Here is a 27652-nt window from a genome sequence, read left to right as displayed (position 1 = left end):
TTTCCCTCCTCCGTCCCCATCCATTCCCCGCAAACCCCGTCACCTGCTGGACTCTCCAAGGCTCCTCCTGCTTCTACAATGAAAATGCAGTTTTGGGAAGTCCCTGAGGCACCCCAGGAACGTTTTGATGCAAGGACTCAGAACTCAGAAAAGCTGTTACACTCGGTGGTGGTTTACTACAGCAAAAGGAAACGGACTAACATGAGGGAAGGGCCCAAGGCCGCCATGGAAGAGCACAGCGCCCGCACGGAGCCACGGCCTGGCCCAGGCCCCGGGTAAGCAGAGCCCCTCACTGGCGAGACAGTCCCAGGCAGGAGGTCACTTCCCGGAGTCGAGGGCAAAGGCAAGCTTAGGCCTTCCCTGCCCGGAAACCCGGTCTTCAGACGGGGCCCCAAGCCCGCCATCCGGCCCCTGCCCAACCTCACCTGCGCTCGGGGGTCTCCACCTGGAACTCCGTCCCTCTGCGTGGGACACGCGTACACCCTTAGCGCGACTGGCTCCTTCTCATTCTTTAGGCCACAACTGACACGTCACGTCCTCAACCGCTCTCTGCAAAGTAGCTTCTTGTGATTCTCCTTCGCAGCCCCTACTCTGTCCCCTTGTGGAACGAGCCTGTTGGGTTTCCCATGTTAACTGTCGAATCCTTACGGCGCCCTGCGAGACCTTTGTCCTTGGAGGTCTGCGGCACTTTATCCAGTTCTGAAATCAAAACGTTCAGAAACCCACAATGTCCTTAAAGTTGGTGTCAAATTTGACTTGCACGGCTGTAAGCCTTTTCAGTCTTTACCTCTTAGTTTGAAGGGTCACCTGTCCTTGCATGTTTTTAACTTAGCTATTTGCAAATACTCCAGAACCACCAAACATACACTCCCCACCCCATCCCCTGGTAACCTCCACTCAACTTTCTGTCCCCGTGGATTTTCTATTTCTAGATATCTCCTATAAGTGACATCCTTTGTTATTTGTCCTTATGTCTCTTATTTATTTCATTGTGTTCAGGGCTCTTCCATATTGCAGCAGGTCTCAGAACTTCATTCATTCTTATGGCTGAATGACATTCCATTGTGTGTATGTACCACATTTTTTTTTTAATCCATTTGTGCAAGTTTGTATATATTATGTCCCCCAGAAAAAGCCATATTTTCTGATGCAGGCTTGTGGGGGCAGATGCATTAATGTTGATTAGGTTGGAACCTACTGGTTCAGTGTTTCCATGGAGATGTGAGTCGAGACCTTTGATTGGATACTTTCCATGGAGGTGTTGCCCAAACATTCAGGGTGGGTCTTTATTGGATCACTGGAGTCCTATAAAAAGAGCCACAAAGGCCCAGACACAGAGCAACTGAGAGTGACATTTTCGAGGAGCTGAAACCTAGGGAGGAACATCCTGGGAGAAAGCCATTTTGAAACCAGAGCGCCGGAGCAGAAACCAGCCACGTGCCTTCCTAGCTAACAGAGGTTTTCCGGACACCATTGGCCACCCTCCAGTGAAGGTACCTGATTGTTGATGCCTTACCTTGGACACTTTATGGCCTTAAGACTGTAACTTTGTAACCAAATAAACCCCCTATATAAAAGCCAATCCATTTCTGGTATTTTGGAAAAGGGTAGTATTAGCAAACTGGAACACCATTCATCTGTTGATGGACACTTGGGTTGTTTCCACCTTTTGGCTACTGTGAATAATGCTGACATAAACATTAGTGTGCAAGCATCTGTTTGAAACCCTGTTTTCACTTTTTTTGGGTATATACCTGGAAGTGGAATTGGTGAATTCCAATGGTAAGGCTATATTTAACCTTCCGAGAAGCCAGCAAACTGTTTTGCACAGTTCTTGCACCATCTTACTTTTCCAACAATGTATTAGAATTCCAATCTCTCTGCAACCTCTCCAACACTTGTTATGTTCCATTTTTAAATTAACAGCCATCCTTGTGGATGTGAAGAGTATCTCACTGTGGTTTTAATTTGCATTTCCCTAGTGGCTAATGATGCTGAACATTTTTTTCATATGCTTAATGACCATTTGTGTATCTTCTTTGGAGAAATGTCTATATTCAAATCTTTGCCCATTTTTAAATTGGGTTGCTTGTCTTTGTTGTTGCGTTGTAAAAATTCTTTATATATTCTGGATACTAAGCCCTTATCCCATATACGGTTTGCAACTATTTTCTCCCATTCTGTTGGTTCTTTTCTCTCTTAGTAATGTTCTTTGATGCCCAAAAGTTTTTAATTTTGATGAAATTGAATTTATCTCTTGTTTCGTTTCTTTTCTTTTCTTTTCTTTTGGTGTCATAGCTAAGAATCTATTATCGAATTCTAGGTGATGGAAGATTTGCCCCATGTTATCCCATAAGAGTTTTATAGTTTTAGCACTCATATTTAGGTCCTTGATCTATTTTGAGTTAATTTTTGCATAGGGTGTGAGGTAGGGGTCTTAATTCATTCTTTTGCATGTGGCGCTCCAGTTTCCCCAATGCCATTTGCTGAAGAGACCATTCTTTCCCCATTGCATGTACTCAGCACCCTTGTCGAAAACCAATTGGCCACAGGTGTGTGAGTCTGTTTCTGGACTTTCAATTCTGTTCCACAGGCCCCTATGTCTATCCTTATACCACTACCACACTGTTTTGATGACTGTGTTTTTGTAGTACAATTTAAAATTGGGAGCTGTGAGTCATCCAACTTTGTTCTTTTTTTCAAAATTATTTTGGCTCTTGGAGGCCCCCTGCAGTTCCATATGAATTTGAGGTTAGGCTTTTCCATTTTGCTTACAGAAATTTTAAAGTATCTGGTTTTGGGGTGCTGCCCAAGGTCCCAGTGGATGCACTGAGTAACATACTGCTTATTCCTTATATCTTGCTGTGTAACAAGTTACCCCAAACATTAGCAGCTTAAAACAACAACACATGTTTACATCTTATACCATGAGTTTGGGTCAGAAATTCTGGGGCAGCTCAGCATATGGTTGTGACTCGGGGTCTTTCATGAGGATGCAGTCTAGATGGCGGCAGGGTCGTGGCCTTCTGAAGCCTCTGGAAGCTAGGGAATCCGTTCCAGAATGGCTCATTCACTACCACGGGCGAGTTGATGCTGGCCGTGGGCCTCAGCTCCTCAGCACGTGTGTGGATCTCTCCATAGGGCAACATGGCCGCTGCCTTCCCCCAGGGCAAGTGATCCAAGAGAGGGCAAGGCAGAAGGCACAGCATCTTCTGTGATGCCGCTGCAGGGGTCACGCTCCATTTCCCCAACATCCTATGGTGACACAAGTCAGCCCTATCCACCGTGGCAGAGGGAACGACACGAGGGCATGAGAACCAGGAGGTGGGGATCCTTTTTGGAGGCTGGAGCTTTCCCAACTTATGTCCAGCTATCTAAAACCCAAAGATGCTGATCTGCACGGCACACCCAGCCCCAAGGGTTTTGGATACAAGACTGTGGGCCTGTATGACGCCCATTTTACAGATGCGGAAACAGTTTCAAGAGCACCTGAATGGCCTGCCTGAGGTCACGGACAGCAAGCAAGAGCCCCACGCCAGTGCCGTTCCCTCTTCCAGCGGCTGCCTCAGCCCACAGAAGGTGTCACTCCCGCTGGGAGCCTCGGGGCGCGCTGGGGAGAGCTGCGTGAGCGCTCCGCGTGCCCGCGACACCCCTACGAGGGAGACGGGCTGCGTCCTCGCCCTTCCTTCTGCGGAGCAGCCGAGGCGTTCGGCGGGTAAGGCGCTGCCCGAGCTCTCTGCTGCGGGAGCAAACGCCCCCGACGGGTGGGTTAAACGCGGGGCTTCCCGGCTCGGCGGCGCGGGTCACGGGCAGCGCCGCGCCCTCCCCGCCTGCTGCTCCTCCGCGCGGCTCCGCCCTCGGGACCCCGCCCCGAGCTCGGGCTCGCATCTCGGGAGACCTCGCACCCGGGACGGCTTCCGATCAGGAGCACGCGCTTTCCCGCCACCACACGCACCTTCCAGGACCTTCCACCTGTGCCTTTCCCACCGCCCGGGCCGGCTCCGCGCACACGCGTCTGAGCCGCTGCTTCCGGTCCGCCCCGGGCGCGGCGGGGGATTCCGGGCGCCGAGGCCCTGAAACTCCGCCCACGGCGGGAAACGCCCAGCTTGAAAACGAAACTGGCCGCGGGCCCGAAAACTGAGGGGAGGAAGTTTGCAGGCGGGTGGGAAGGACCCGGAACTTCCAGGACCCCTCACCGAGCGCTTCCGGCAGCCGGGCCGCCCCCGCCTCACCCCTGCGACCTCGGCGCGGGTCGGCGGGGGCGGGGCCACGGACTGCCGGGGGGCGGGGCCGGGCGGGGCTGGGGGCGGGACCACCGGGGTCCGGGAGGGGCGGGGCCAGGACGCCGTCGCTGGGGGCGGGGCCGCTGGGCGCCGGACTGGCGGAGCACGCGAGGGCGGGGCCGGGGCGGGGCCGGGAGGCGCACGCGTGGCTGCCGAGTCTCGGGGGCGGGGCGGGGCCTCCTCGGGGGCGGGGCGGGCCTCCCAGGGGCGTGGCGTCCGCTCGGGCCGGGCGGGGCGCGCGGGGCAGGTTCCGGGAAGGCCTCCGGGCGCGCCGCGGGGCGGGGCGCGGAAACTCCCGGGCCGCGGCCATGGCGTCCGGGGGCCCGGACGGGCGGGAGGAGTCCCCGCGCTCCGCGGTCGCGGCGCTCTGCGGCTTGTACCACGAGGCCGGGCAGCGGCTGCGGCGCCTGCAGGACCAGCTGGCTGCCCGGGACGCCCTGGTCGCCCGCCTGCAGGCCCGCCTGGCCGCGCTCGAGGCGGAGGCGGCGCCGTCGCTGGTGGACGCGCTGCTGGAGCAGGTGGCGCGCTTCCGGGAGCAGCTGCGGCGGCAGGAGGGCGGCGCCGGCCCGGGGGCGGGGGCCCTGCGCCAGGTGAGCGCCGCTGCGGGGAGGGGCTGCCTCGGGCGGCAGGTGTGCGCGAGCGTCTGCTAGCTCCTGGGGCGCTGGGTGCTGGGGTGCGCGTCTTGAGGTTTGGGGGCGCATGTTCGGTTCTGGGGTGTGTCGGGTTCTGGGGTCTCCTCCCGCCCCCCGGGAATGTGTCTTCCTACGGTAACACCCCGGCCCTGAGCTGGGATTCGTGGGAGCCGCTCCTGCCTGGTGATGGGCGCCAACCCCTCTCCTGGGCTCGTCTCCACGGAACTCCCGACAGCGCTTTTGTTGAAGTGCCCGGAAGGCGCTGGGGATTCTGCCGCCTGTTGTCCCGGTGGGTCTTGGGTCCTGCAGACTCCCGGGGTCATCCCAGTTTTCCCAGGAAGGAAACTGGCTGGGAAGGGGGTTGCCACAGGAGACAGCACTCACCTCCCGGGTTGGCCCCACAGCCAGATTTTAGGGAGAGAGAGAGGCACGTCTTTTTTTCTCTGATTATTAAAGTTCAGGTTGAATATCTGAAAAGTAAAGGAAACAGTAAAGAATGTGACACTGCAGGGTGGCCTGTCGTCCTTGGCGCCTCCTTCCTGCCCATGGGCCACGTTCACTCCTCGCTGTTGCTCGGCGTCCCAGGACGTGGCGCGATCGGTTTGGTCTCGACTTGTACCACTCAAAATGCCCCTGTGGCCCGACGCCTGCTGCCCCCAGCCTCTCCCTCTTTCTGGGAGATGGACCCATAACCCACCGGGGAGGACCAGGGGTGTAGCAGTCACCTGGCGGTGGCCTGATTTGGGGGTCATGGACACTGAGAGCCACAGACACAGGCAGAGTGACAGCAGATGGGGGTCCTCTGAACTCGTCACCAGATGCTGGCAGGAGCAGGCCTCACGCCACAGCAGGACTCCCGTCATCTGGGGGCTCTCCATGCTCAGCCGCACCCTTCCACCGCATCCTGGGGCCCCACAGTCCCCCAGGAGCAGGTCACAGCTGGCTGCTGGCCCCGGACAGCCGGGGCCTGTGGTCCCGATGTTACTGTTCCCTCATCCCCAACACGCAGGTTTTGCCTTGGGGTTTAAATTACGTGTGGAGTGTTTTAATGCAGTTACCCCAGAATTCCACCTGGGGCCAAGTGAAGAAGTCCAGTTCTTGCAGACCTTAGGGTGCCAGCCCTCAGGGTGAGCCCCGGGTGGAGAAGCTCATCGCCCTTCCTGGGCTGGGGTCCTCTCTGGGGTTCCTCCTTCGATGACATGGCTAGAGGATGGAGGTCTCAGCCAGTGGTTAGGAGCAGGGACCTGCACCCACAGGTCAGGACTCCCAGAGACGACACGGTGGCCCAGAGTAGGGAAGGATGGCCGGTGGCCCATGAGGCCGAGGCCACCGTGGGAAGGGAGCAGATCAGCCGTCTGACGAGGGGCTGGTGGGTGGCGCCATAGACCCCCAGTTAAGGCCTTCTGGAGCCAGGACTCTACCTCACTGCACGGTCGCCCCAGCCCCCTCCAAACAGCATCAGGGTTCTGGTGGGAGAGAACACGTTGGACTGGCCTTGGGGACCCACCTGGCCCGGGCATAGTGGCCTCCTTTCCCTGTCCGCCACGTGTGTCCGAGTGGACCAGCGTGCACCCTGCTCCTTCCCGCTTTCCTTGCTCCCCGCCGGGCTCTTGTGGGGGAGGGTCTTCAGCTCCCCTGCTCGGGACTCACCCTGAGGTCTGGCGCCCTAAAGGCTGCCGGAACTGTCTGCTCTCGCCCTCCTGCTCCCGTTGCACCCTCTGCTGGGGGGCAGCACCCTTGAAACTGCGGGAAGGATGGCGGCCACGGAGGCCACTCGCAGCCTTATTTTTGAGGCTCCTGCCAGACTCTTTGGGAAAGGCCTCCCGGGTTGGTGTCCTGAGCCGGGACCCTGGGGCTGCGGCCGACTTGGGCATGTGAAGCTGGGGTCCCCTGGCATGCCAGGCCTTGTCGCCAGGGACATGGAGCCAGGCCCAGGGGCTCGAGGGGGCCTCTACGCTGTGATCAGCCTGCGGGGGGGCTCAGTGTGCCTGGGGTGGTCCGTCTGTCTGTCCCCAGGTTCCCACTCCCTGGCAGTGCAAGGCGGCCACGACGTGGCCACTGGCAATGGCAGAGCTGTGCAGCCTGAGGAGGGGGTGTGGATGGGGGGTGCCCCACTGCCAAAGGGGAGAGCTGGTGGGCGTCTAGGGGGCGGGGGTCGTGCAGGCTGGTCTGGGGGGGCAACCCAGGGGCCCCGGGGACCTGGACACTGGCTGAATGGGATTCGTGACTGCGCGGAGCTGCCCCTCAGTGGGACCTTAGGGAGCGCCCACCTGCATCGTCCCGCTGGACCCGCACGCAGGTGTCCATCTCTGCTCCCGGTGTGTTTGCCCGAAGAAACTTCAGTATCAGATAGAGGTGAGGATAGAGACGCACTGTGTCCGGTGATGAAACTCCCAGCTTTGTATTCGGATACTTGGAGAACGCAGTGGGAATGCACCCTGAGGCCGCCCTTTCCCGGCCGGGTCTGTGCCCTCACTCCGTTTGGCAGCCAGGTCCAGCGAGGGGAGGTGGCCCCGGAGGACGAGCAAGCACCAGGGCTGCGGTGGCCAAGGAGGTGAAGGCCGGGTGGGGGTCCGTGGGGCAGCAGGGGCCCTTCTCCATTGTCCATGAACTGGTCCCCTGGGAGAGGCCTGGAGGAGCTGGGGATACCTTCAAAAAGGGGCCTACGCTTTAAAGAAAACAAACTCAAGGCCAAGACACAGGCCCACGTTTGTGGTTTTGGGGTTCAGTGAGTTGTCAATGTAATTTGGTGTTCTTTTTCCTACTCGTAAGTATTTTTATTAAGGAGACCATAGTTGGTTCTTTTTTTTAAATAGCACTTTGCACATACTATCTTTCTCTAATTTTTAATTAAAAATGTTTTATTGTGATAAAGTATTACAAATCATTTTAACCATTTTTAAGTGTACAATTCTGTGAGATTAAGTTCATTTCCAGCACATTTTCATCACCCCAAATAGAAACTTGTACCCATTAGGCAATAATTCCTCTTTCCCCCTCCCCAGACCCCTGGTCGGTAACTACACTCTGCCTTCTGTCTCCTTGAAGTTTCTTATTCAAAGTATTTCATGTAAGGGAAATCAAACAGTGTCTGTCCGTTTGTGTCCAGCTTGTTTCCCACAATATAACACCTTCAGGGTTCATCCACGTTGTTGCGTATAGCAGCACTCTGTTTCTTTTTGTGGCTGAACATTATTCCATTGTGTGGGTACACCACATTTTATTTAACCATTCTTCGGCTGATGGACTCTTGGGTGCTTCCACCTTTTGGCAGTTGTGAATGACACTGCTGTGAACTTTGGTGTGCAGGTATCTGAGTCCCTGTTTTCAGTTCTTTTGGAAGTGGAATTGCCAGGTCACATGGTAATTCTATCTTTAACTTTTTGAGGACCCGCCAAACTGTTCTCCACAGCAGCTGCACCATTTGGCATTCCCACGAACAGTGTTGAAGGGTTCCAGTACATCTGCTTCCTTGCCAATACTTAATTTAAAAATTTAAAAATAGCCACCCTAGTGGGTATGAAGTGGTAGCTCATTGTGGTTTGATTTGCATTTCCCTAATGATTAATGATATTGAACATCTTTTCATGTGCTTATTGGCCATTTCTATATCTTCTTTGAAGAAATGTCTGTTCAAGTTCTTTGCGCATTTCTTAATTGGGTTGTTTGTCTTTTTGTTATTGAGTTGTAGGAATTCTTTGTATGTTCTGGATATCAAATATCCAGATATTTGTCAGATATATAGTTCAGAAATATTTTTTCCCATTCTGTAGATTGTCTTTTCACTCTCTTTGTAATGCCCTTCGATGCACAAAAGTTTTTAATTTTGATGAAGTCCAATTTACCTGTCCTTTGTTGTTGCCTGTCACTTATATTTTCTTCTAGGAGTTTATGGTTTTAGCTCTTATATACAGATTGATCCATTTCGAGTTAATTTTTGCATATTGTGTGAGGTAGAGGTCCAAACTCCTTTTTTTACATGTGGCTTTCCAATAGTCTCAGCAACGATTGTTGAAGACTCTTCTTCTCTCATTGATGGACTTGGCACCTTGTCAAAAATTAACTGGCCATAAATGTGCCAGTTGAACTGTTTTGGTTTGTTAAAGCTGCCAAAATGTAATATACCAGAAATGGACTGACTTTTTCAATAGGGATTTATTAGGTTTCAAATTTACAGTTTGAAGGCCATGAAAATGTCCAAATTAAGGCACCAAGAGGTAGATATCTTCTCTGAAGAAAGGTTGATGGCATCCGGGGTTCCTGTCACATGGGAAGGCACCTGGCTGGCTCTGCTGCATCTTCTCTCCTGAGTTTGGCTTCTGGTGTCAGTGCTTTCTCCAAAATGTCTCTGGACTTCTGTCTCAGCTTCTCTTGTGGGTCCTTCTTGCTTCTCCTGGGGCAAACTAGATTTCCTCTCTTAGTTTCTCTCTAAACATCTTTCTGTCTCCATCTTTAAGCGTCTGGGTCTGTGTCAACTCTGAGCTCTCTCTCTCTTCCCCTGAGCTCTATTAAGGACTCCAGTAAACTAATTAAGACCCACCCTGAATGGGTCAGGTCACATCTCCGTGAAAATAATCTAATCAAAAGGTCCCACCCACAATTGGGCAGGGTCACATTTCCATGGAAACAACCTAATCAAAAGATCCCACCTGCAATAGGTCTGCACCCACAAGAGGGGATTAAAAGAACATAGTCTTTTATGGGGTACACAGCAGATTCAAACCAGCACGTGGACTCTCAGTTCTAGTCCACTGGTCTCTATGGCTATCCTTATGTCGGTACCACACAGTTTTGATTACTGTAGCTTTGTAGTAATTTTTTAATTGGGAAGCGTGAGACCTCCAACTTTGTTCTTTTTCAAGACTGTTTTGACTCTGCAGGGCCCCTTGCAATTCCATTGGAATTTGAGGATTGGCTTTTCCGTCTTTGCAACAAATGCTGCTGGAATTTTGACAGGGATTGTGTTGAATGTTGTAGATTGCTATGGGTAGTTGTGATCTTTTAAAATTAAGTCTTCTAACCCATGGACATGGGATGTTTTTCCATTTATTTAGATTTTCTTCAGTTTCTTTCAGCAATGCTGTGTGGTGTTCAGTGTATGTTTCTTTCATCTCCTGGGTTAAACTATCCTAGATATTTTATTGTTCTAGATTCTTTTGTAAATGGAATTGATTCCTTAATTTTCATTTCAGATTGCTCATTGCTGCTGTATAGAAACACAACTGATTTTTACTTGTTGATCTTGTACTCTGAAACTTTGCTGAATTCATTTATTAACTGTTAGTTTACTTCTTCCTTTCCAATTTGGATGCCGGTTTTTTTTTTTTGTCATCCCAATTGTTCTGGCTAAATCTTCTAGTACAGTGTTGAATAGCAGTGGTGAAAGTGGGTATCCTTGTCTTGTTTCTGATCTTAGGGGAAAGCTTTCAGTGTTTCAATTGAGTGTAATGGTAGCTGTGGGTTTTTCATAAATGCCCATTATTGTTTTTAGGAAGTTCCCTTTTAATCCTATTTTTCTGAAAATTCTTAGCATGAGAGGATACTGGATTTCTTCAGATACTTTCTCTGTATCGATTGAGATGATTATGTGCTTTTTCCTCTTTGTTCTATTCATGTGGTATATTACACTGATTGACTTTATGTTGAGCCACCCTTGCATTCCTGGGATAAATCCCACTTGGTCATGGTGTACAATCTTTTTAATATACTGTTGGAGTTGGTGTGCCAGTATCTTGTTGAGGGTTTTTGCATCTATTTCGTAAGGGTTACTGGTTTGTAATTTTTTTCTTCTGATGTCTTTATCTGGCTCTGGTATCATTTCATACTAGCCTCACACAATGAGTTAGGATGTCTCCCCCTCTGTTCTATTTTTTAGAAGAGTTTCAGCAGGATCAGTGTTAATTCTTCTTGGAATGTTTGGATGAACTCATCAGTGAAGCCATCTGCCCTGGGTTTTTCTTTGTTGGGAGGGTTTTGATGACTGATTTGATTTTACTTTTTTTTCTCATTTACATTTAGATTTAGTCCCTATAAACACCACCACTATTTGCATTTTGAAATCCAGTTGGAATCCTTGGTCAATATTTAAGATGTTTACATTCCAGTTTGGCATCATGCTCTGTAGATTTCAGGTGCAGGTGGTTAAGACTGAGCATTTATTTATTTACTTTTCTGAAGTCTTTGGCACAATTTCTGGATTCTTAAATAAAAAAGCACAGGTCTCGGTTGGCTATTCAGTGCTGCAGAATTGCGACTGTTCTCTCAGTTTAAGTACGAGTTTATGTTCGGCGTTATTTACGAGATGGGAGCCAAAGCAGACTTTAAAGAGCCATCTCTGTAAAGTAGCAGAATGACAAGTGGGGGATTCTAACGAGCAGAGTCACGACGGCCAGTTAGAGCCCCCGACCCTGGATGGGGCAGGATGGACCTTGGAGGGCTCTCCACCGACCTGGGATTCACGCTGCAGGAACCCAGGTGTGCTGGTTTGCATATATTATGTCCCCCAGAAAAAGCCATATTCTTTTATGCAGTCTTGTGGGGGCAGACTGATTAATTTTTGATTAGGGTGTGACCTCTCGACTGAATGTTTCCGTGGAGACTTGACCCCGCCCATTCAGGGCAGGTGTCCTTAAAGGGAGCTCACGCAGGGAGCAGAGGCGGGCATCTGGGGAGGGCCACTGACAGCTGATGCTTGGCGACGCGGACAGAAGGACGTGTGGAGAGGCCATGCTAAGAGAAGCTCAGAGGACCCCAGATGGTTAGATGCAGAGGAGCTGAAGAGGCTGAGACGAGCCCAGAGACATTTTGGAGAAAGCCGTTTTAAAATGCAGCCTGGGAAGAGCAGACGCCAGCCACGAGCCTTCCCAGCTGAGAGAGTGTTCCAGAGCCATCGGCGCTCTTCAGTGAAGGTTCCTCTTGTTAATGCCTCGGTTTGGACACTTTATGGCCTTAGGACTGTAAATTTCTAACCAAATAACCCCCCTTTATGAAAGCCAGTCCATTTCTGGTATTTGGAATAACAGCAGCATTAGCAAACCGGAACATGGGGGAAGGACACCTCTCTTCTGGTCGGTGTGGCTTGCTCAGCCCCCAGACTCTGGAGTGACGCGCTGCGTCGCCGGAGTTTCTGTGCTCTCTGGGCCCTGGTGGGCACTAAAGCGCCTGGGCAGTCAGGGCCAGCAGCTTCACCGGGCATCACTGACCCTGGGAGAGCGAGCCTTCCAGCCGGGAGAGGGCAGTCCAGCCTTAGGCGAGTGACACCGTGTCCGTGGGACTGTGAGGAGCTGACGGGGGTCCCTTCCAGCAGCGAGACTCGGGCTGCGCCTCCTCGGTGTGTCACGGACCCTCACTGCTTTGGGCCTGGTGCACGTGTGTGACACAATCCAAACAAGACGACTTCCCGTCCTGGTGCCGGCAGAGCTCCGTATTTCACAGGGACAGTTCAGTTCTCATCCGTCTGGGAAATTATATATAGAAAGTAAACATGTAAACACACGCCCACCCCCATACTGAAGACTGTCCACTGTCACCAGCACCCGACAGCACGTGGGGGGGGACCCATCTCCCTTCCCACCAAAGCTCGCGCCTGTCGTGAAGCTGTTACCACAGAACTGTGCTGGTCCATTTTCTTTCAGATAGTTTCTCTGTAGTTGGCTGGAGATGAATTCAAAACACAGTTTGGCACATTAGCTAGGAGTCTGTTAAGAAGTGTTATCTATAATAATGTGCGAGTTCAAAGGAAATCACAGCCAATAGAAGGCTGAGTAAAAATTTGCATCCAGTTGACAGTGTATTTATATATATACATATTTTAAACCCCAAAAGCTGGTCCCTGTATGAGAAAGCAATTTCTCTCCCACATCCATTACCTAATTCCAACAGCTGTTACTTTATATACTTCCAAACTTTGTCTCTTGCAGAACTGAAAAAAATCCCAGACAATACAGCTTTCCTTTTCATCAATTTCCTTTCATCCTATCCCACCCCCCGACCCCCAAACCCAAAGAACAAAAGCTGTGAATCCAAGTACAGAGAATAATCTGGAGGTCCATGTATCAGATCAGATGTCCAGTTTCTCCTAATTAACGTTCTCACTGGCTGAGCTGGCCGTCACGGAGCTGTCCTTCGCCACCCCCTGTCCTCCGAGGCCGGGGCTCTAGGACTGAGGTCAACGAGCCGGTGCCGGACCCGTCTCCAGGGCACAGCCCCGCCGAGGTGGGGCTTCCTGGCCTCTGGGCCTTCATGAACAAACACGGTGCCTCCCAGGGCTTCACGGTGAAGTGTCCAGCGGCTCCAGCACCTCGCATAGCTTCTCCACGATGCAGGTACATTCCCCGTGGCCGGTCGCAGTGATCAGGTGCTGGTCACCATGGTCCCCAGGCGGCCGGGGCCAGCAGCTCCTGTGCTGGTGGCCGTGGCTGTGACACTGATGGTGATTTTCCGCCCAGTGCCCAAGCCCAAGTCACTCACCTGTGCGGTGGCCGCAGCTGCCGCTGCCTTGTAGCACCCCAGGTAACACAGACATGGTGAGTCTCGTGTCCACCTGCTGCTTTCCTTCAGCCTGGCAGAAGGTGCCGAACCGGAGGAGATCGTGGGCCATCAGGAGAGCCCAGGCTGTTCCCGCGGCGGATGGGAACGACTGTGGCTGTGTGAGGCCCGGCCTGCGGCCTGCTGCCCAGCTTCAGCTGCCGTGCTGTCCCCAGCAGTCAGGAGCAGGATACCGAGTGGCCTGTAACACATCATGATCTGGATGATTTTGGGGGATGCAATCATTCAAAGTATTAAAGAAATCCAGCAGAATCTGTCCCTTTTCTCCCATCTTCCAATGACAATTCCAGAGATGAGGCAAAAGTCAGTCAAGCCCGGGATGTTTTTGCCATCTGAATACAGCCCACTGTTCTGTATTCTTTTGCGTTGTTCCTGGAAATTGCCGTCGTGACGACAAGTGTGATGGGCTCATCTGTGACGTTCACCCCCGTTCAGGTGGGTGCCTCCCTGCTTCCCGCTTGGTTTTGTACTGCTGACAGCAGGCCTGGACAGGCTCCCCAGGAACCGACTTCAGGCGTGCTGGGTCCTGCTGATGTCACCACTCTCAGCACCAGCACGATGCCTAGTCACAGAGCACAGGAATAACACACAACAGCACAACAGCACAACAGCACGAGACCAGCTTTCCCGGAGATGCTGGAACCTGCAGCCGTGCTGGATGTAATTAATGGCAAAACCCCAAGTTCCAGAATCCTCATTAGAACTTCCCCAGTTTCCAGCCAAGACCCCATGGTAATCCCAGCACTGCCGCAGCCAGGGTGGAGAGCGACCGGTTATTCCTCATGATGCCGCGCTCACAGTCGCATCCCTTCCTCGCCGCAGTGTGTGTACCGGGCTGCTGCTACTGTGCAGGGGCTGGGGGCCCAGGGACCCCAGGCAGGATGTGGGCGCACCGGGGGGTGGGTTTGTGCTGGCTGCTACTTGCCGCCACCCGGGAGCGTCGCCTTGTCGGCCGTGCGGGTGCCCGGGGCTCCTCCTGCTGCCACCTGTGCCCGCGGGAGGATGCAGAAGGGCGCATCGGTTGCTACATCGTCTGCCCCTGGACCCCTCTATGCTCCCCGCTTATGTTCTTGTCAGAAATTAAGTCTTTCTGCATCGTGTGCCCAGTCACTCAGATGTACGATTATTTTGCATGCATTTGCATTTTAGATCAAGTACGGAGTAGAAGTGGAATTACAAAGCATGAATACGACGACACTGGCATCTATACTTACCTGTGGGTAATTACGTCTTCTAGGACTTGAAGTCGTGTCTAGTTTCCTTTCCTCTCCGCCTGGGGGACCGTGCTGTCCTTGTAGGTCAGGTGTGCTGGTGACAAATTCCCTCAGCTTTTCTTTTTCTTTAACCTGGAAATGTCTTTATTTCCCCCTCATTTTAAAAGACAGTTTTGCAGATGTGTACTTTGTTGACAGTTTTTCCTTCAGCACTTAAATGGTTCCTGATGAGAAGTTGGTAACTCTTACTGAGGATCCTTTGTCGATGACGAGTCCTCTCTTGCTGCTTTTAGGATTTGGTCTTTGGCACTTGACGGTTTGAGTAAATGTGTCTTGTTGTGACTGTCTTTGAGTCTGTCCTGATTGGAGCGGTTCAGTTCTTAGATATGTATATTCAAGTCATTGGTCAATTTGGTGTTTTGAGCCATATTTCTTTGAATATCCTTCCTGCCCTTTTCTCTTTCTTTTCTCCTTCTGGGGCTCCTGTGCATCTGTGTTCGTGTGCTCTGTGGTGTCCCACAGGTCCCCTAGGTTCCACTCACTTTTCTTCATTCTTTTTCTTTATTCTTTTTCTTTGTGTTCCTCAGTCTGGGTAGTTCTTCAAATTTGCTGATTCTTCTGCCAGTTCAAGCCTGCTGATGAACCCCTCCAAGGAATTTTTTTATCTCAGTTATACTTTTCAGCTCCAGAATTTCTGTTCAGTTATTTTTTTAACATTCCTATGTCTTTACTGAAATTCTCTTTTGCTTCATGTATCGATTTCCTGATTTCCTTCAGTTTTTCGCCCATATTTTCACTTAGCTCATCGAGCATATTCAGCACAGTTGTCTCAGTGTCTGTAATTAGTAATTGCAGTATCTGGGCTTCCCCAGAGATGTTTTCTGTTGCTTTAGTTTGTTCCTTCGAAAGGGCCATCCTTTGCTATTCCTCTGTGTGCCTTGTGATTTTCTGCTGAAATCTGGACATTTAAATATTTTAATGTGTTAACTCAGGCCATCAGATTCTCCCCTTCCCCAGAGTATGCCTCTTTTTTCCCCAATCACTGTAGGCTTAGTGATATTTATAAAGCTGTTTTTGCAAGTCTGTGTTCCTTGTCAAGGTACCACAGAAGTCTCCATTCCTTAGCTTGTGTTCAACTAGTGTTTTCACAGAGATTTCCTTCATGCCAGGAGCTCAGGAAAAAACAAAAGGCAGAAACAAGACCTCTCCCAGTCTTTGCAGACTGTCCCCCGCTGAGGCTCTCCTTCCCCACACAGCCCCCTTCCCCAAGCCTGTCAGTCAGTCCACGGCAGACACTTGGGGTCTTCTCGAGTCTTTCTCGAGCGTGTGCCTTGTGCTGGCCTTGCACGTGGCTTTCAGAATTCCCTTTATGCCCAAGTGCTCCTGGATGCCCTAATTTCCCGGGAAGCTGTCCCTGGCATCTCCTCCTGGGTCCCAGAGCCCTGTTCTGTGTCTCAGCGCAGGCAGCTGTGGGTCTAGCTTCCTCGAGTGTTTTCACTGCAGTGCTGGCTGCCTCCCCAGCCAGATGGGGCGGGAGAGCTGTGTCCGTCCGACATCTGCTCGGCAGGTGTGCGCCACGCCTCCGTGACCAGGGACCGTCCCTGGGCAACGCGACTGAGCCAGGGCGGAGGTGGCCTAGGATAAGAAAAAGTGCCCCCAGCTTTCCTCCACTTGTGGTTGCCTTTTTCTTGACTCAGCGTTCAATTGGCTGCTGTTTGGCTTTGCCTCCCAGAGTTCTGCAAACGTCAGTTCTGACAGTTCCGGCTGGTCGGGTGCCGTTTCTCCAGGCATTGGGGTTAGGGGATGTCTTTGGAGCTTCCTGTCCTGTCTTGGTGATGTCTTGAGCTGCCTCACCCTTCTTCTGCCTCTGCTTTCTGGTCCCTGTAGAAGAATGCCTACCTGCTCTGCCTGCGGCCACACTCATCACCATGACCGGGGCTTCCCTTCTCTCCTCTCATTCGTTTGCACCCAGACTGGTGCAGACATGGCTCCGTGGACCCACAGAGGATGCCGTCACGGATGGGCGGTGCCAGGTGGAGGGGCCGTGGGCCGGGCCCGGGCTGGCATCCGCTCCTGTCCCTGAGTTCCAATCATTTTTTAACCCCGTCTCAAAAGTCTTCCCGGCGCTGCCATGCCCAGGAGGGTGTGCGCAGGTGTGGCGCACACGCTGGGTGACGGGAGACCTGGAAGCAGCTGCAGTGCTGTCGGCAGGAACTGTCAGAGAATCTGGGACTGAGAATGGGGTGTAGGCCCCAGTTAAAAGGAACGGGGAGGATCTTGGCTGCCGGGGGCTACGATTTATTGTCAAGAAGGAAAAGCGGAGTGAAGGGCAGTGCCACCACGTGCTCTCCTTCACGTGAAACACGCATCTGTACACACACACAGGCTCCCGCTCGCTCTGGCACAAATGTGTCCAGACCCCGAACAATTCCAGTAGGTGGGAACTGCCAGACTTACAAATTTATGATGTAAAATCTGAAATTATGGTTTTGATGGGAAAGTAAAATTTTAGGTGAAGTTTTAGAGCAGCTATCGTAGGTTGAGAAGCGCCCAGGTCAATGATTAATTCAAAAGCAGACCTCGCAGTGGGCATCTGCCGTCGAGTGAGGGGCTCCTTTCTGCTTGTGCTTCCAGAGCACTCGTTTCCGGTGTCGCGTCTTTTAATCGAACGGTATGTTCTGCTCAGGAAGTGGAGAGGCTCCACCAGCGCCTGGAAGAGAAGGAGAGGGAGATGCAGGCGCTGATGCAGCAGCCGCAGCACGTGCTGGAGAAGGAGGTGGTGGTCCTGCGGAGGAGCCTGGCGGAGAAGGAGCGGGCCCAGGCAGCCAGCGACGTCCTGTGCCGCTCGCTGACCGACGAGGCCCAGCAGCTGCGGAGGACGCTGGCGGCCACGGCCCACATGTGCCAGCAGCTGGCCCGGCGCCTGGAGGAGCGGCAGAGTGCGCAGGGGGACCCGGCTGAGGTAGGGGTGCTGCCACCATTGGGGAGGGCATGAGGAAGGGGTGGGCACCAGGCCCAGTGCTGCCCTGCGAGGGGAAGTGGCTCCCAGGGTTGCTCCTAGAATGATGGGGCACGTCGAGGGCCGCTCTACCCTAGCCCACGTGGGGCGATGGCCTCCCCGGCTTCCGGTGAGGAGGGAAGGAAGGGTGGGGGTGGAGGAGCTGCCCCGACAGGTGCTGGAAAATGCCAGGTTGGGCCGTCGAGGAAACTGAGGCAGAGTGAGACAACACCCCCAGGACTGTGTGCCTGCCCTGTGCTTGGAGGGGACGGGGCGGCCTGGCCTCCCTCATCAGCACTGGGTCCCCACCAGATGGTCGGGGGGCTGGGGGTGCTGGGGGCAGGCAGAGGACAGATGGGTTTGGGCCTGTGTTGGGTCCTGGGGGGTGAGCATCAGGAATTGCATGAGGTCAGCTCGTGGGTGGGATGGGGCTCACCAAGTAGACTGGGGGCTCCGGGGCAGGGCTGTCAGGAGTAGCAAGTGGGCGGAGGCGTGTGGCCGGGGTGGCAGGTGGGTGCGGACCCTGCAGTTGACGGCCGGCTGGGACGCCTCCGTCCACCGGGCCCCGCCCGGGCCTCACGCGCCTGCTGGGCTGGCGTCACTTCGCAGAGACACACTCTCCAAGGTGTGCACAGCAGGGGGACCCCGGCCCCTTACCAGAGACCCCACCGCTGGGCCCCCCGTGGTCCAAGAGCTGCCCAGGCTGTTTGGGGGATTCCATGAAAAAGGAACACGGAGGAACAAAAATCGTATTTCAGAAACCAAAAAGAGCAGAGTCTGGGAAGGAGGTGGGGGTTCGCATTCGGCTTTAAGTCACTGTCGCATCCTCTCGGGGATTAAGCAGCAGCCCCCATGGTGGCCACCTGAGGACCCCATGGGGATGGAGCCCCACAGCCGGTTGCTGGGTCGGGGCCTCCTTGGCTGTGACTCAGCTGAGTCTCCTGGGCCTCCGGGGGCGGCCTGTTGGTCCGTCAAGGGGAATTTCAGAACGGGGGTCCCGGTACCCAGCGTACTGACTGTTGGGGGGAAGGCACATTTCAGGACGGGTTCTTGGTTGGGTTTGCCAGTCGTTGGGGATGGTCTAGGATCCAGCAGCCACGGCCAAATCACCCAGATCTGCAGGTGCCAGAGGAGATGACCGTGGGCACAGCTGGGACAGCGGGTGGCAACTTGGCTGTACCTGCTGTGCCAACACCTGGGGCATTGTGGCCTTAGAGTATCTAAAATGGAGTACCTGAAGGACACCTGCTCCAGCTGGCGGGGGAGGTGGGACAGGGGCCCCATCAGGCTGCCAGGACCTGGGGAGCCCTTGCCTGCTGTGCGGCTGGAAGGGGCTGGACTGCCGTCGTCTCCACTCTGCTGCTCTGCCGCACGTGGGGGTTCCGCGACTGGGCCTCCTCCTTTCACGGAGGGGATGCCGTCTCTGCCCTTCCAGGCTGCAGCTGGGGACACCTCTGTGCAGGCCGCCATCCAGAAGGTACAGGAGGAAAATCGACTGCTGAAACAGAAGGTCATGCACGTAAGTGTCGCGGTATTTCATCTGCGGGGAAAATTCCCTCTTAGGACAGTGAGGGAGGACCCGCTTCCCTTGGGGCTGCCCACGGTGGGCCCACACTCTGCCTGATGCCCTCAGCCCCTGGGAGCCAACCTTTTGGGCCATGAGGACTTGGGAACACGGATGTCATGCTCCACACCCCACAGGTAACATGTCCACATCGAGGTAGGATTGTTATCACTATAGCTTTTTCTAAAAATTTTATGTGGTAAAACACATAAACCCTAAAACTTGCAATTTAATCCTCTTAAGTGTACATTCAGTGGCATTAAGTACATTTACAGTGTTGTGTAATCGTCACTGCTATTTCCACAGCAGTTTCATTGTCCCAAACGATGTCCCCCAGCCCCTGGAGCCCCTTGCCGCCTAGTCCAGAGGCCTTGTGTCCAGGGAGCCACACAGTCTGTGCTTTTTGTCTGGCTTAGCTCAGGCACTGTGAGGGCTTCCAGGGTCCTCCTCGTTGCATGGAGCAGCACTTCCTTTGCCCAGCCAAATAATTTCCCCTGTACGTTTAAGCCACATTTTGTTTCTCTGTCACCCACTCGTGGACTTGGGGTGTTCCACCTTTTGGTGGCTGCGAATAAAGCTGCAGTGAACACCGTGTCCGTGTCCTTGGGGGGCCCCTGCGTTTGGTTCTGTGGGTGTCTGTGTGGAGTGGGGTTGCAGGGCCTGTGGGAAGTCCATGTCTAACTGTCTGAGGAGCCACCGGTGGATCTGCCTTCCATGGCGGCCCATGTCACACCCCTGGCACGTTTCCGGGTTCTGATTTCTCCACATCCTTGCCTATGGCTTTGGTGATAGCCAGCCTGGTGAGCTTAAGGTGGTACCAAGGAAGAATAGGGTTTTAAGCCCACCTTCTGTTCGAGGCCCCTCGGGATTGTCTGTGAGCCCAGCACCCCCTATGCACGGAGCCAAGGGCTGCTCCTGCCCGTGTCCTCTCGGCAGCCCCCGGCCCCGCGTTTCGCCTCCCCAGGTGGAGGACCTCAATGCCAAGTGGCAGCGCTACGATGCCAGCAGGGACGAGTACGTGAGGGGGCTGCATGCCCAGCTCGGGGGGCTGCCGGGGTGCCCCAGGCCCAATGGGCACGCCTCTCCCGAGCTCCTGAGGAAGGAGATTTCCCGGCTCAACCGCGAGCTGGAAGAGAAGATACAGGACTGTGCGGAGGCGAGGCGGGAGCTGGCGGTGGCGCGGAGGGCGCGGGACGTGGCGCTGGAGCGTGTGCAGATGCTGGAGCAGCAGGTAGGAGTGGGGGCCACCGAAGAGGGGTGGCGGGCAGGGGCCGCAGGAGAGGGGCCCAGCGTGGGGCGCATGGCTGAACGGGCCGGGCCCTTGCAGGTCCTCGTTTACAGGGACGACTTCTCGTCGGAGAGGGCTGACCGGGAGCGGGCGCAGAGCCGCCTCCAGGCGCTCCAGGAGGAGGTGGCCTCACTGCAGCACCGGGCGTCGCGGAGGCAGGTGGGGACCTCTGCTGCAGACCCCCCTTGGTTTCGGTGGGCTCTCCTGTGCTTTCCTGGCACTGGATTCCAGGCCTTTGAGTCTGCTGAGGACCCTTGGGACAGAGCCTTGTCCAGGCACCTGGGATGGCTGCGGGGGCTTCCTCGTCATCCAGGGTCCATATGTGGAGGTGACGACATTGTGACCCAGGCCCAGGGAGACCAGGTCACAGGCCGCCCCCTTCCTGGGAGCAGGGTCTGCCCACCAGGTGGATGTGGCCGCCACAGCCTGGCTGCCTGGTGATGTTCCCTGGCACAGAGCGTGCGTGGCCATCGGAGCCGCCGGGAGCCCCCCGAGCCTTGCGCCTGCCCTGGCTCTTTCCCCTGGTGGCCTTGGTGCTCAGCAGACATCCCAGGAGCCCTTCGTTCCCCCAGGGCCCCATTTTCTTGCTTCTCCAGATGGGATTGCTGGGCCCCAGCTGGGGGCCTGTGTCCCCCAAGCCTGCAGGCTCACAAGGGGGTGCTGAGGACTGCCCCCCACACCATGGGGTTCAGAGGTGGTGGCTTGCTCTCTTCTTCCCCCAGTTCCTGGTTCTCCCGAGGCTGAGCTGGGGTCCCTAGCTGTGTGGAGCAGGTTGACGTGCAGTTAGCGCAGTGCCCCCAGCAGTGCACATGGCCCGTCCCCTGGAGCCTTCCGGGCAGGCAGGGGTCCCACGTGGGCTTGTCCCCCACGAGCCCACGTTGGGGCTCATGCGGGTCTCAAGGATGCCAGCCCATCCCCCTTCAGCACCTCCACACCCGGGCCCAGGGCACACGAAGAAGGGGGTGCAGAGGAGGGGTCTCCGGGCACGGCTGATCCGTGGCCTTTTTTCCAGGACTCCCGAGAGCCAGGCCTCTGCAGAGCCCCCCCGTACATGGAGCCTGATGCCCCGGAGTGTGCGGCGCCTGCTGCCCAGAGGCTGGAGACCCCTGTGGAGGGCGGGCGCCCGGGGGACCTGCAGTGCCCTCACTGCATGCGCTGCTTTGGTGATGAGCAGGGCGAGGAGCTGCTGGGGCACGTGGCCGAGTGCTGCCAGTGAAAGACACACAGTGCCACCCCACCCGGGGACGGGCTCTGAGACCCAGGTCCTCGATGGTTCTTCTCGGCGCCCCCTCCGGCCCCGAGGGAATGGGCCTTGGCAGGGGCACCGCTCGTGGCTCTGCCGAGGCTGGGCCCTAGAGCTGTCGGGCCAGGGAACCTAGTTTGGAGCGCGCAGCGCCATCCTCGCTCGCATGGGAGGCTGTAAGGCTGACGACAACGCGAGGCTGTGTCTGTACTGCCACGTGCCTGTCACATACCTGGAAATGGAAGCACCTGCATGTCATAGCACTTATTTTTATAATAAAATGTACTCGCGGCAGGGACTCTGCTCTGCCTGGAGAATGCTTTGGGGTGTGTATGCAGAGACTGAGCAGAACTTGCCACTGTGTGCAGGCTCTCGGCCTCTGTGGGTGCCCTGGGGCTTCGTGGGAGTGGGTGTCCCGGTTTGCTAATGATACCATTATGCAAAATACCAGAAATGGATTGGCTTTTATAAAGGGATTTTATTTGGTCACAAATTTACATAGAAGTGTCCAAACCAAGGCATAAACATGAGTATACCTTCACTGGAGAAAGGCTGTTGGCATCCAGAAAACCTCTGTCAGCTGGGAAGGCACGTGGCTGGCATCTGCTTGCTCCCAGGTTGCGTTTCAAAATGGCGTTCTCCAGGATGTCTAAGCATCAGCCAGTGTCAGGGGTCCGCAACTCCAAGCATCTCTGAGTTAAGCCAGTAAGTGGGACTGTGCCAGGTTTTTTGTTTTTTTGTTTTTGTTTTTTGTTTTTTTTAATTTTATTTTGAAATAAATTCAAACTTACAGGAACAGTTGCAAAACCAATACAAACCCCATACACAGAACTCCAGCATACCCTGACCCCCTCCCCCGATCCACCAACTTGAACATCCTGTCACACCACCATTTCTCTTTCCCTCCCTCCCTATCATCCATCATCTACTGCTCTGTCTTCTGAACATATGAGAGCAAGCTGCACACATCCTTGAACAAATATAATTCACATATCCATTTCTGTGCCAGGGTTTTTAAAGGACTTGGGTAAGCTAATCAAGACCCAGGCTGAATGGGTGGAGCCTCCATGGGAATAATCAAATTAAAAGTTTCACCTATGGTTTGATGAGTCACATCTCCATGGAAACAACTGAATCCCAATATCCCACAAGACTGGATTAAAGATCACGGCTTTTTATGGGGGACATAATATATCCAAACTGGCACAGTGGGCTTTTTACTATGGAGCCAAGTAAATGTCTGAACCTGGGACCTTTACTCCAGGCTGTTTAGAGAAATTCTGGGGAGAGATGGGCTCAGGGGCCAGGTCAGCAGGGAGAGGCTGTCCTCCCAGCACTCGCTGATTCTGGAACTGCCTTAGGACCCCCATGCTACACGGTGGGAGGGCAGGCGGGCTCGGGCCGTGAGTGCACAGGGGTGGCCAGTGCCAGCCCCGGGCAGGAGCGAGGGTGGGAGAACCCAGCACTCTCCCCGGCTCTGAGCGGTCCCTACAGTGCCCTCCTTAGCTCCACCACACAGTCAGCCTCCTGGACACTTACCCAGGCAGCTGGGGGCTCTGCCCTGTGGGTGTCTCCCACCCTGCAGCAGTGTCCCCATCTGGGGACCAGACGGGATGCTTGGAGAGGCCACGGTGGGGGGGCGAGAGTAGACGACAGGTGCGCACAGAGCCGGCTCATTCGATGGCATCAAAACCTGAGGGAGAAAGACAAGGCGAGGAACAACATGACAGACCGTTAATCTTGTGAACACGGATCAAAAACTTGAAACAACATCTTAGCAAACTGAACCCGGGGACATAAAAAAGGTTAAGACATGGCGGTCAAGCAGCTCTGCGTGAGAGGAATACAGATCAGCCTGGCACGGGAAAGAGCCAACAAGGGAGCGCCACCATGGTCAGCAGAAACCCATGGTCATCGCGACAGGAGCAGAGAGCAATGTGACAGTCCAGTGCTCCTTCACGATAAAGACTCAGCAAACCAGGGATAGAAGGAAATGTTCTCCACCCGACAAAGGGTGTTTCCAAAACTCCCGGTCAACATTCGACTTGGCGATGAAGAGCCCCCGGCCCAGGGCAGGGAGGCAATGCCAGGAAGGAGGAGGGAGACTGGGAGAGGCAATAAAACTGTCCCTATTCACCGATGACCTGCTTGTTTATGTGGAAAATCCTAAGGAATCTTTTTCTAAAAAAAAAAAGACCAGAACTCGTAAGTTAATAAGTTAATGAGTCTGAGGATACAAAGTCAACAGACGAAAAATCCATGGTATTTCTATTTGTAGCAATTAACTGAAAAAGGAAACTTTAAAAATGAATCCTATTTACAACAATGTCAAAAACAGAATGCTTAGAAATTTATCAAAAACATGCAAAAACCTCTACAATAAAAACACCACAATGTTGCTGAGAGAAAGGAAGGAACAGACAAATACACAAAGAGATACTTCATTCACATCTGGGAACACAGTAGCTTCAGGATGTCATTTCTCCCTGAACTGAGCTATAAATTTGATATAGTCTCAGTCAAAACCCCAGAAGGCTTATAAACAATAACAAGCTGATTTAAAAATTAAATGGAAATTCAAAGGGTCTAGAATAGTCAAGAAAATCCTGATAAAACAAAACTGGAGGATTTACAATATTTGATTTCGGGCCTGAACTATAAACCTGACTAATCAAAACTATTGTATGAGCATAAGGATAAACAGATTATAGAACCAGAGAGCCCAGAAACAGACCCACATTTATTCCACTGTCAGCAAAGCACCAAAGCACATCAGTGGGGAGAGGAGCCTTTCAAAAAGTGTTGCCAGGACAACTAGAGATCACTGTGGGGAAAAACTGGGTCTCAAGCCATACCTCACACCATACACCCAAACATACAAATTAGAACTGTAAAATGTTTGTGAACTTGAGGATACATAATGATTCTTTAAGTAGAACAAAAAATGCATACATCATAAATAATCAATTAATTGGGCTTTGTCAAAAGTAAAACAATCTGTTCTTCAAAAACCATTGTTGGGAAAGTGAAAAGGTGAAAGCCTAGACTGGGAGTAAATATTCAAAACACACATAGCTGACCCAAGACTTGTGTCTCAAATATATAAAGCAAATTCAGAGTCAGAAACTAGACTACAGTCACCAGGGGCTGGGCTGGGGGTAGTCAATGCTTCAGTTGCACAGAGCTGCTATTTGGGGTGGTGGGAAGTTTTGGTACATGGGTGGGGGCACAGCGTTGTGAGCGTACTTCACAGCACTGAATCACTGAACTATATATTTGAATGTGGTTAAAAGGGGAATTTTAGGTTGTATATATGTTACTAGAATAAAATTTTTTAAAAAAACCCATAGGCCTGTACAGAAACAGGAAACTCAAATGTGAACCAGAGTTTAGGTAATAACCAGCACAATTATAATAACACTTTCATCAATTGTAACAAATGCACCACACAAATGCAAGGTGTTTAGAACAGGAGGTAGATGGGAACTCGGTATCTTATGCATGCTTTCTCTGTGAACCTACAGCTTCTCTAAGAAGAACTTGTACATGCAGCCACTGAGCTGCTTCCTGGCACTAGATGAGTGTGCGTCTCGCCGCGTTTTACGGAAATACGCCCCTTTTCTGGTCTGGCACACTTCACGTGGCCTCTTTGGAGACTCGTGTGGCAGGGGCCACCCTTTCACCTGTGCATGGCACTCCTCTTCCGCCAGCTGGGGGGCCGTGGTCACCTCCATCCAGCAGGGATGGAGCTGGGTTTGGGTTCTGTTCCAATGCAGCTCCCTCCCGCAGCGGCCTGGGGAGCCAGGGGTGTCCACATGTGCCCACTTCTCCCAGTGGGAGACCTGTTGCTGCCCACTCCTGCTGCTGCCCGGCGCCTTCAGTGCTTCCCCTTTGCCAGCCATGGCCCTCGCCTGGGCCTCTCCTCCAGCTCCAGGGCCAGGTGCTTTGGCTCTCTGCAGACAGGCAGGTTTCTCCCTGCTCCCAGTTTTTCTCATGGCAGGCTTTGGAGGCCACAGGGACAGCTGAGGAGAGCAGCTCCCCGTGTGCCTGGCCATGGGGGTCGCTCACAGGCAGCCTTTACCGATCCGTCAACATTTCAGGTGTTTTCTTCTTTCTCGTTTTTCTGGCTGTCACCTCCGGGTCCTGGGCTTTGCCTGCCCTTGAAGGGCTTGCCATCCTTCGGAACACAGTTGGCTTGGCTGCCTTGCATTGTGGCTGGAGCTATGTGCCCTGAAAGACGTGTTCTTAAACTTAATCCATTCCTGTGTATGAACAGGGCCTTTTGATGACGTTTCATCAGATAAGGCGTGGCCAGAGTGGCTCTTTTTAATCCTGTCACTGAAGGCCTTCTAGGGTAGGTGGCAGAGAGCCTCCAGAGCTGAAGGCCACTGGAGCCCAGAGAGAAGGTGGGAGGGGGGCAGGAGAGGTCGCTGGGGCATGGCCTAGTGTGGCAGGGGGCCCAGAACCCCATGGTCCTCGGGACAAGGCATCGCCTAGAAGACGCCTTGAGGAGCCTCTCCACCCTGACTGGTGCTTCCCAGCCCTACTGCTTCCCAGTGATTCTTTGCCTGGACTTAGGGGTTTGTGTCCCACCCCTGCACAGAGCAGTGCTCTGATGAAGATTTGAGGCTCCTTTCTGCAGATCTCGGGAACTGTGTGCAGCTCATCCTTTCTGGAGCTCTGCCCACAGATTCCAGCCACCTCGTTCTCTCCCAACACCAATCTCCGTTGCCTTGACTAGTGGGACTGCTGCTCTGGGTTTGGCTTTCCCCTGCCTGTGCCACAGGCTGGAAGCTGCCTCTTTCCTGGTGTCTGAAAATGGTGCTTAAAAAATTTCCCTGGTTTCTAAACTGTAAGGCAGGAGGACAATTTCCACAGCAGCTAACCCCTCTTGGGTGCCACTGTTGAGTACTCCCTCCTTTTTTGGGGAAAAAACAAAAAATGAGGCGAATATACATAAGATCTGCCATTTTCACCACTGTCTGGTGGCATTAATTACATTCACAATGCTGTGCAATCACCACTATCAAGTTCCACTCTCATCACCCCAATGCAAACTCGATACCCACTGAGCAGTAACTCCCCCTTCTCCCTTCCACCCAAGTACTGGGAGCCTCTGGCCCACTTTCTGTCTCTATTAATTTGCTTTTTCTAGATATTTCATATACGTGGAATTATAGTATCTGTCCTTTAGTGTCTGGCTTATTTCACTCAACATGATGTCTTCAAGGTTCATCCACGAAGCTGCATGTATCAGGACTTTGGTCCTTTTAGGGCTGAATAAATTCCACCGCACGCACAGACCACATCTTGTTCATCCACTCATCTGTCCACGGACACCTGAGTTTCTACCTCTTGCCTATTGTGAATAAGGCTGCTATGAACATTCATGTACAGGTATCTGTTCTAGTGCCCGATTTAAAATCTTTTGGGTATACAGCTAGAAGTGGGATTGCTGGGTCATATGGGTCATATTCCTTCTGAGGAACTGCCAAACTGTCTTCCCCAGCAGTTGCACCATTTTACATTCCCACCAGCATTGTACAAAGATTTCAATTACTCCACATTGTTGCCAATACTTTTCAGTTTTTTTTTTTTTTATGACAACCATCTTAGCAGATGTGAGGTAGTTTTGATTTGCATTTCCCTAATGACAAATTATGTTGAGCATCTTTTCAATGTGCTCATTGGCCACGTATACATTTTCTTTGGAGAAATGCCTATTCAAATGCTTTGCCAGTTTTTAGATTGGGTTGTTTTCTTGTTGTTGAGTTGAAGTTCTTTATATATTCCAGATATTAATCAGATAAATGATTTGCAAATATTTTCTCCCATTCAGTGGGTTGTCTTTTCACTCTCTTAATAGTGTCCTTTGCACAAAAG

The 27652-nt window shown here is 53.1% G+C and overlaps 1 protein-coding gene and 2 long non-coding RNA genes across 4 annotated transcripts; 1 reads left to right on the top strand and 2 right to left on the bottom strand.

The window, feature by feature from the left end:
- The first annotated feature begins 4528 nt into the window (after positions 1 to 4528).
- TNIP2 (TNFAIP3 interacting protein 2) lies at positions 4529 to 22083 on the top strand. Of its 2 annotated transcripts, none has more exons than XM_037829281.1 (6): positions 4529 to 4873; positions 17363 to 17638; positions 19086 to 19193; positions 20203 to 20469; positions 20566 to 20685; positions 21539 to 22083. In XM_037829281.1, exons 1-6 carry the CDS (start codon positions 4592 to 4594, stop codon positions 21740 to 21742), a joined length of 1257 nt encoding a protein of 418 aa, XP_037685209.1. In that variant the 5' UTR covers positions 4529 to 4591; the 3' UTR covers positions 21743 to 22083. The 2 variants fall into 2 exon arrangements, with proteins under 2 accessions (XP_037685209.1, XP_037685208.1); XM_037829280.1 differs by having other exon boundaries at positions 4531 to 4873; positions 19110 to 19193.
- On the bottom strand, positions 10212 to 15892 carry LOC119529167. The gene is made up of 2 exons (XR_005215819.1): positions 14677 to 15892; positions 10212 to 14448 (listed from the first exon to the last, which is right to left on the bottom strand). It is a non-coding gene; the product is annotated as an uncharacterized LOC119529167 (long non-coding RNA).
- Positions 15911 to 27593, bottom strand: LOC119529166. The gene is made up of 3 exons (XR_005215818.1): positions 23309 to 27593; positions 18909 to 19172; positions 15911 to 17386 (listed from the first exon to the last, which is right to left on the bottom strand). It is a non-coding gene; the product is annotated as an uncharacterized LOC119529166 (long non-coding RNA).
- Positions 27594 to 27652: the final 59 nt, after the last annotated feature.

This window comes from Choloepus didactylus, chromosome 3, assembly GCF_015220235.1.
Source record: "Choloepus didactylus isolate mChoDid1 chromosome 3, mChoDid1.pri, whole genome shotgun sequence".
NCBI lineage: Eukaryota > Metazoa > Chordata > Mammalia > Pilosa > Megalonychidae > Choloepus > Choloepus didactylus.
This window is presented reverse-complemented; position numbering and strand designations above follow the sequence as displayed.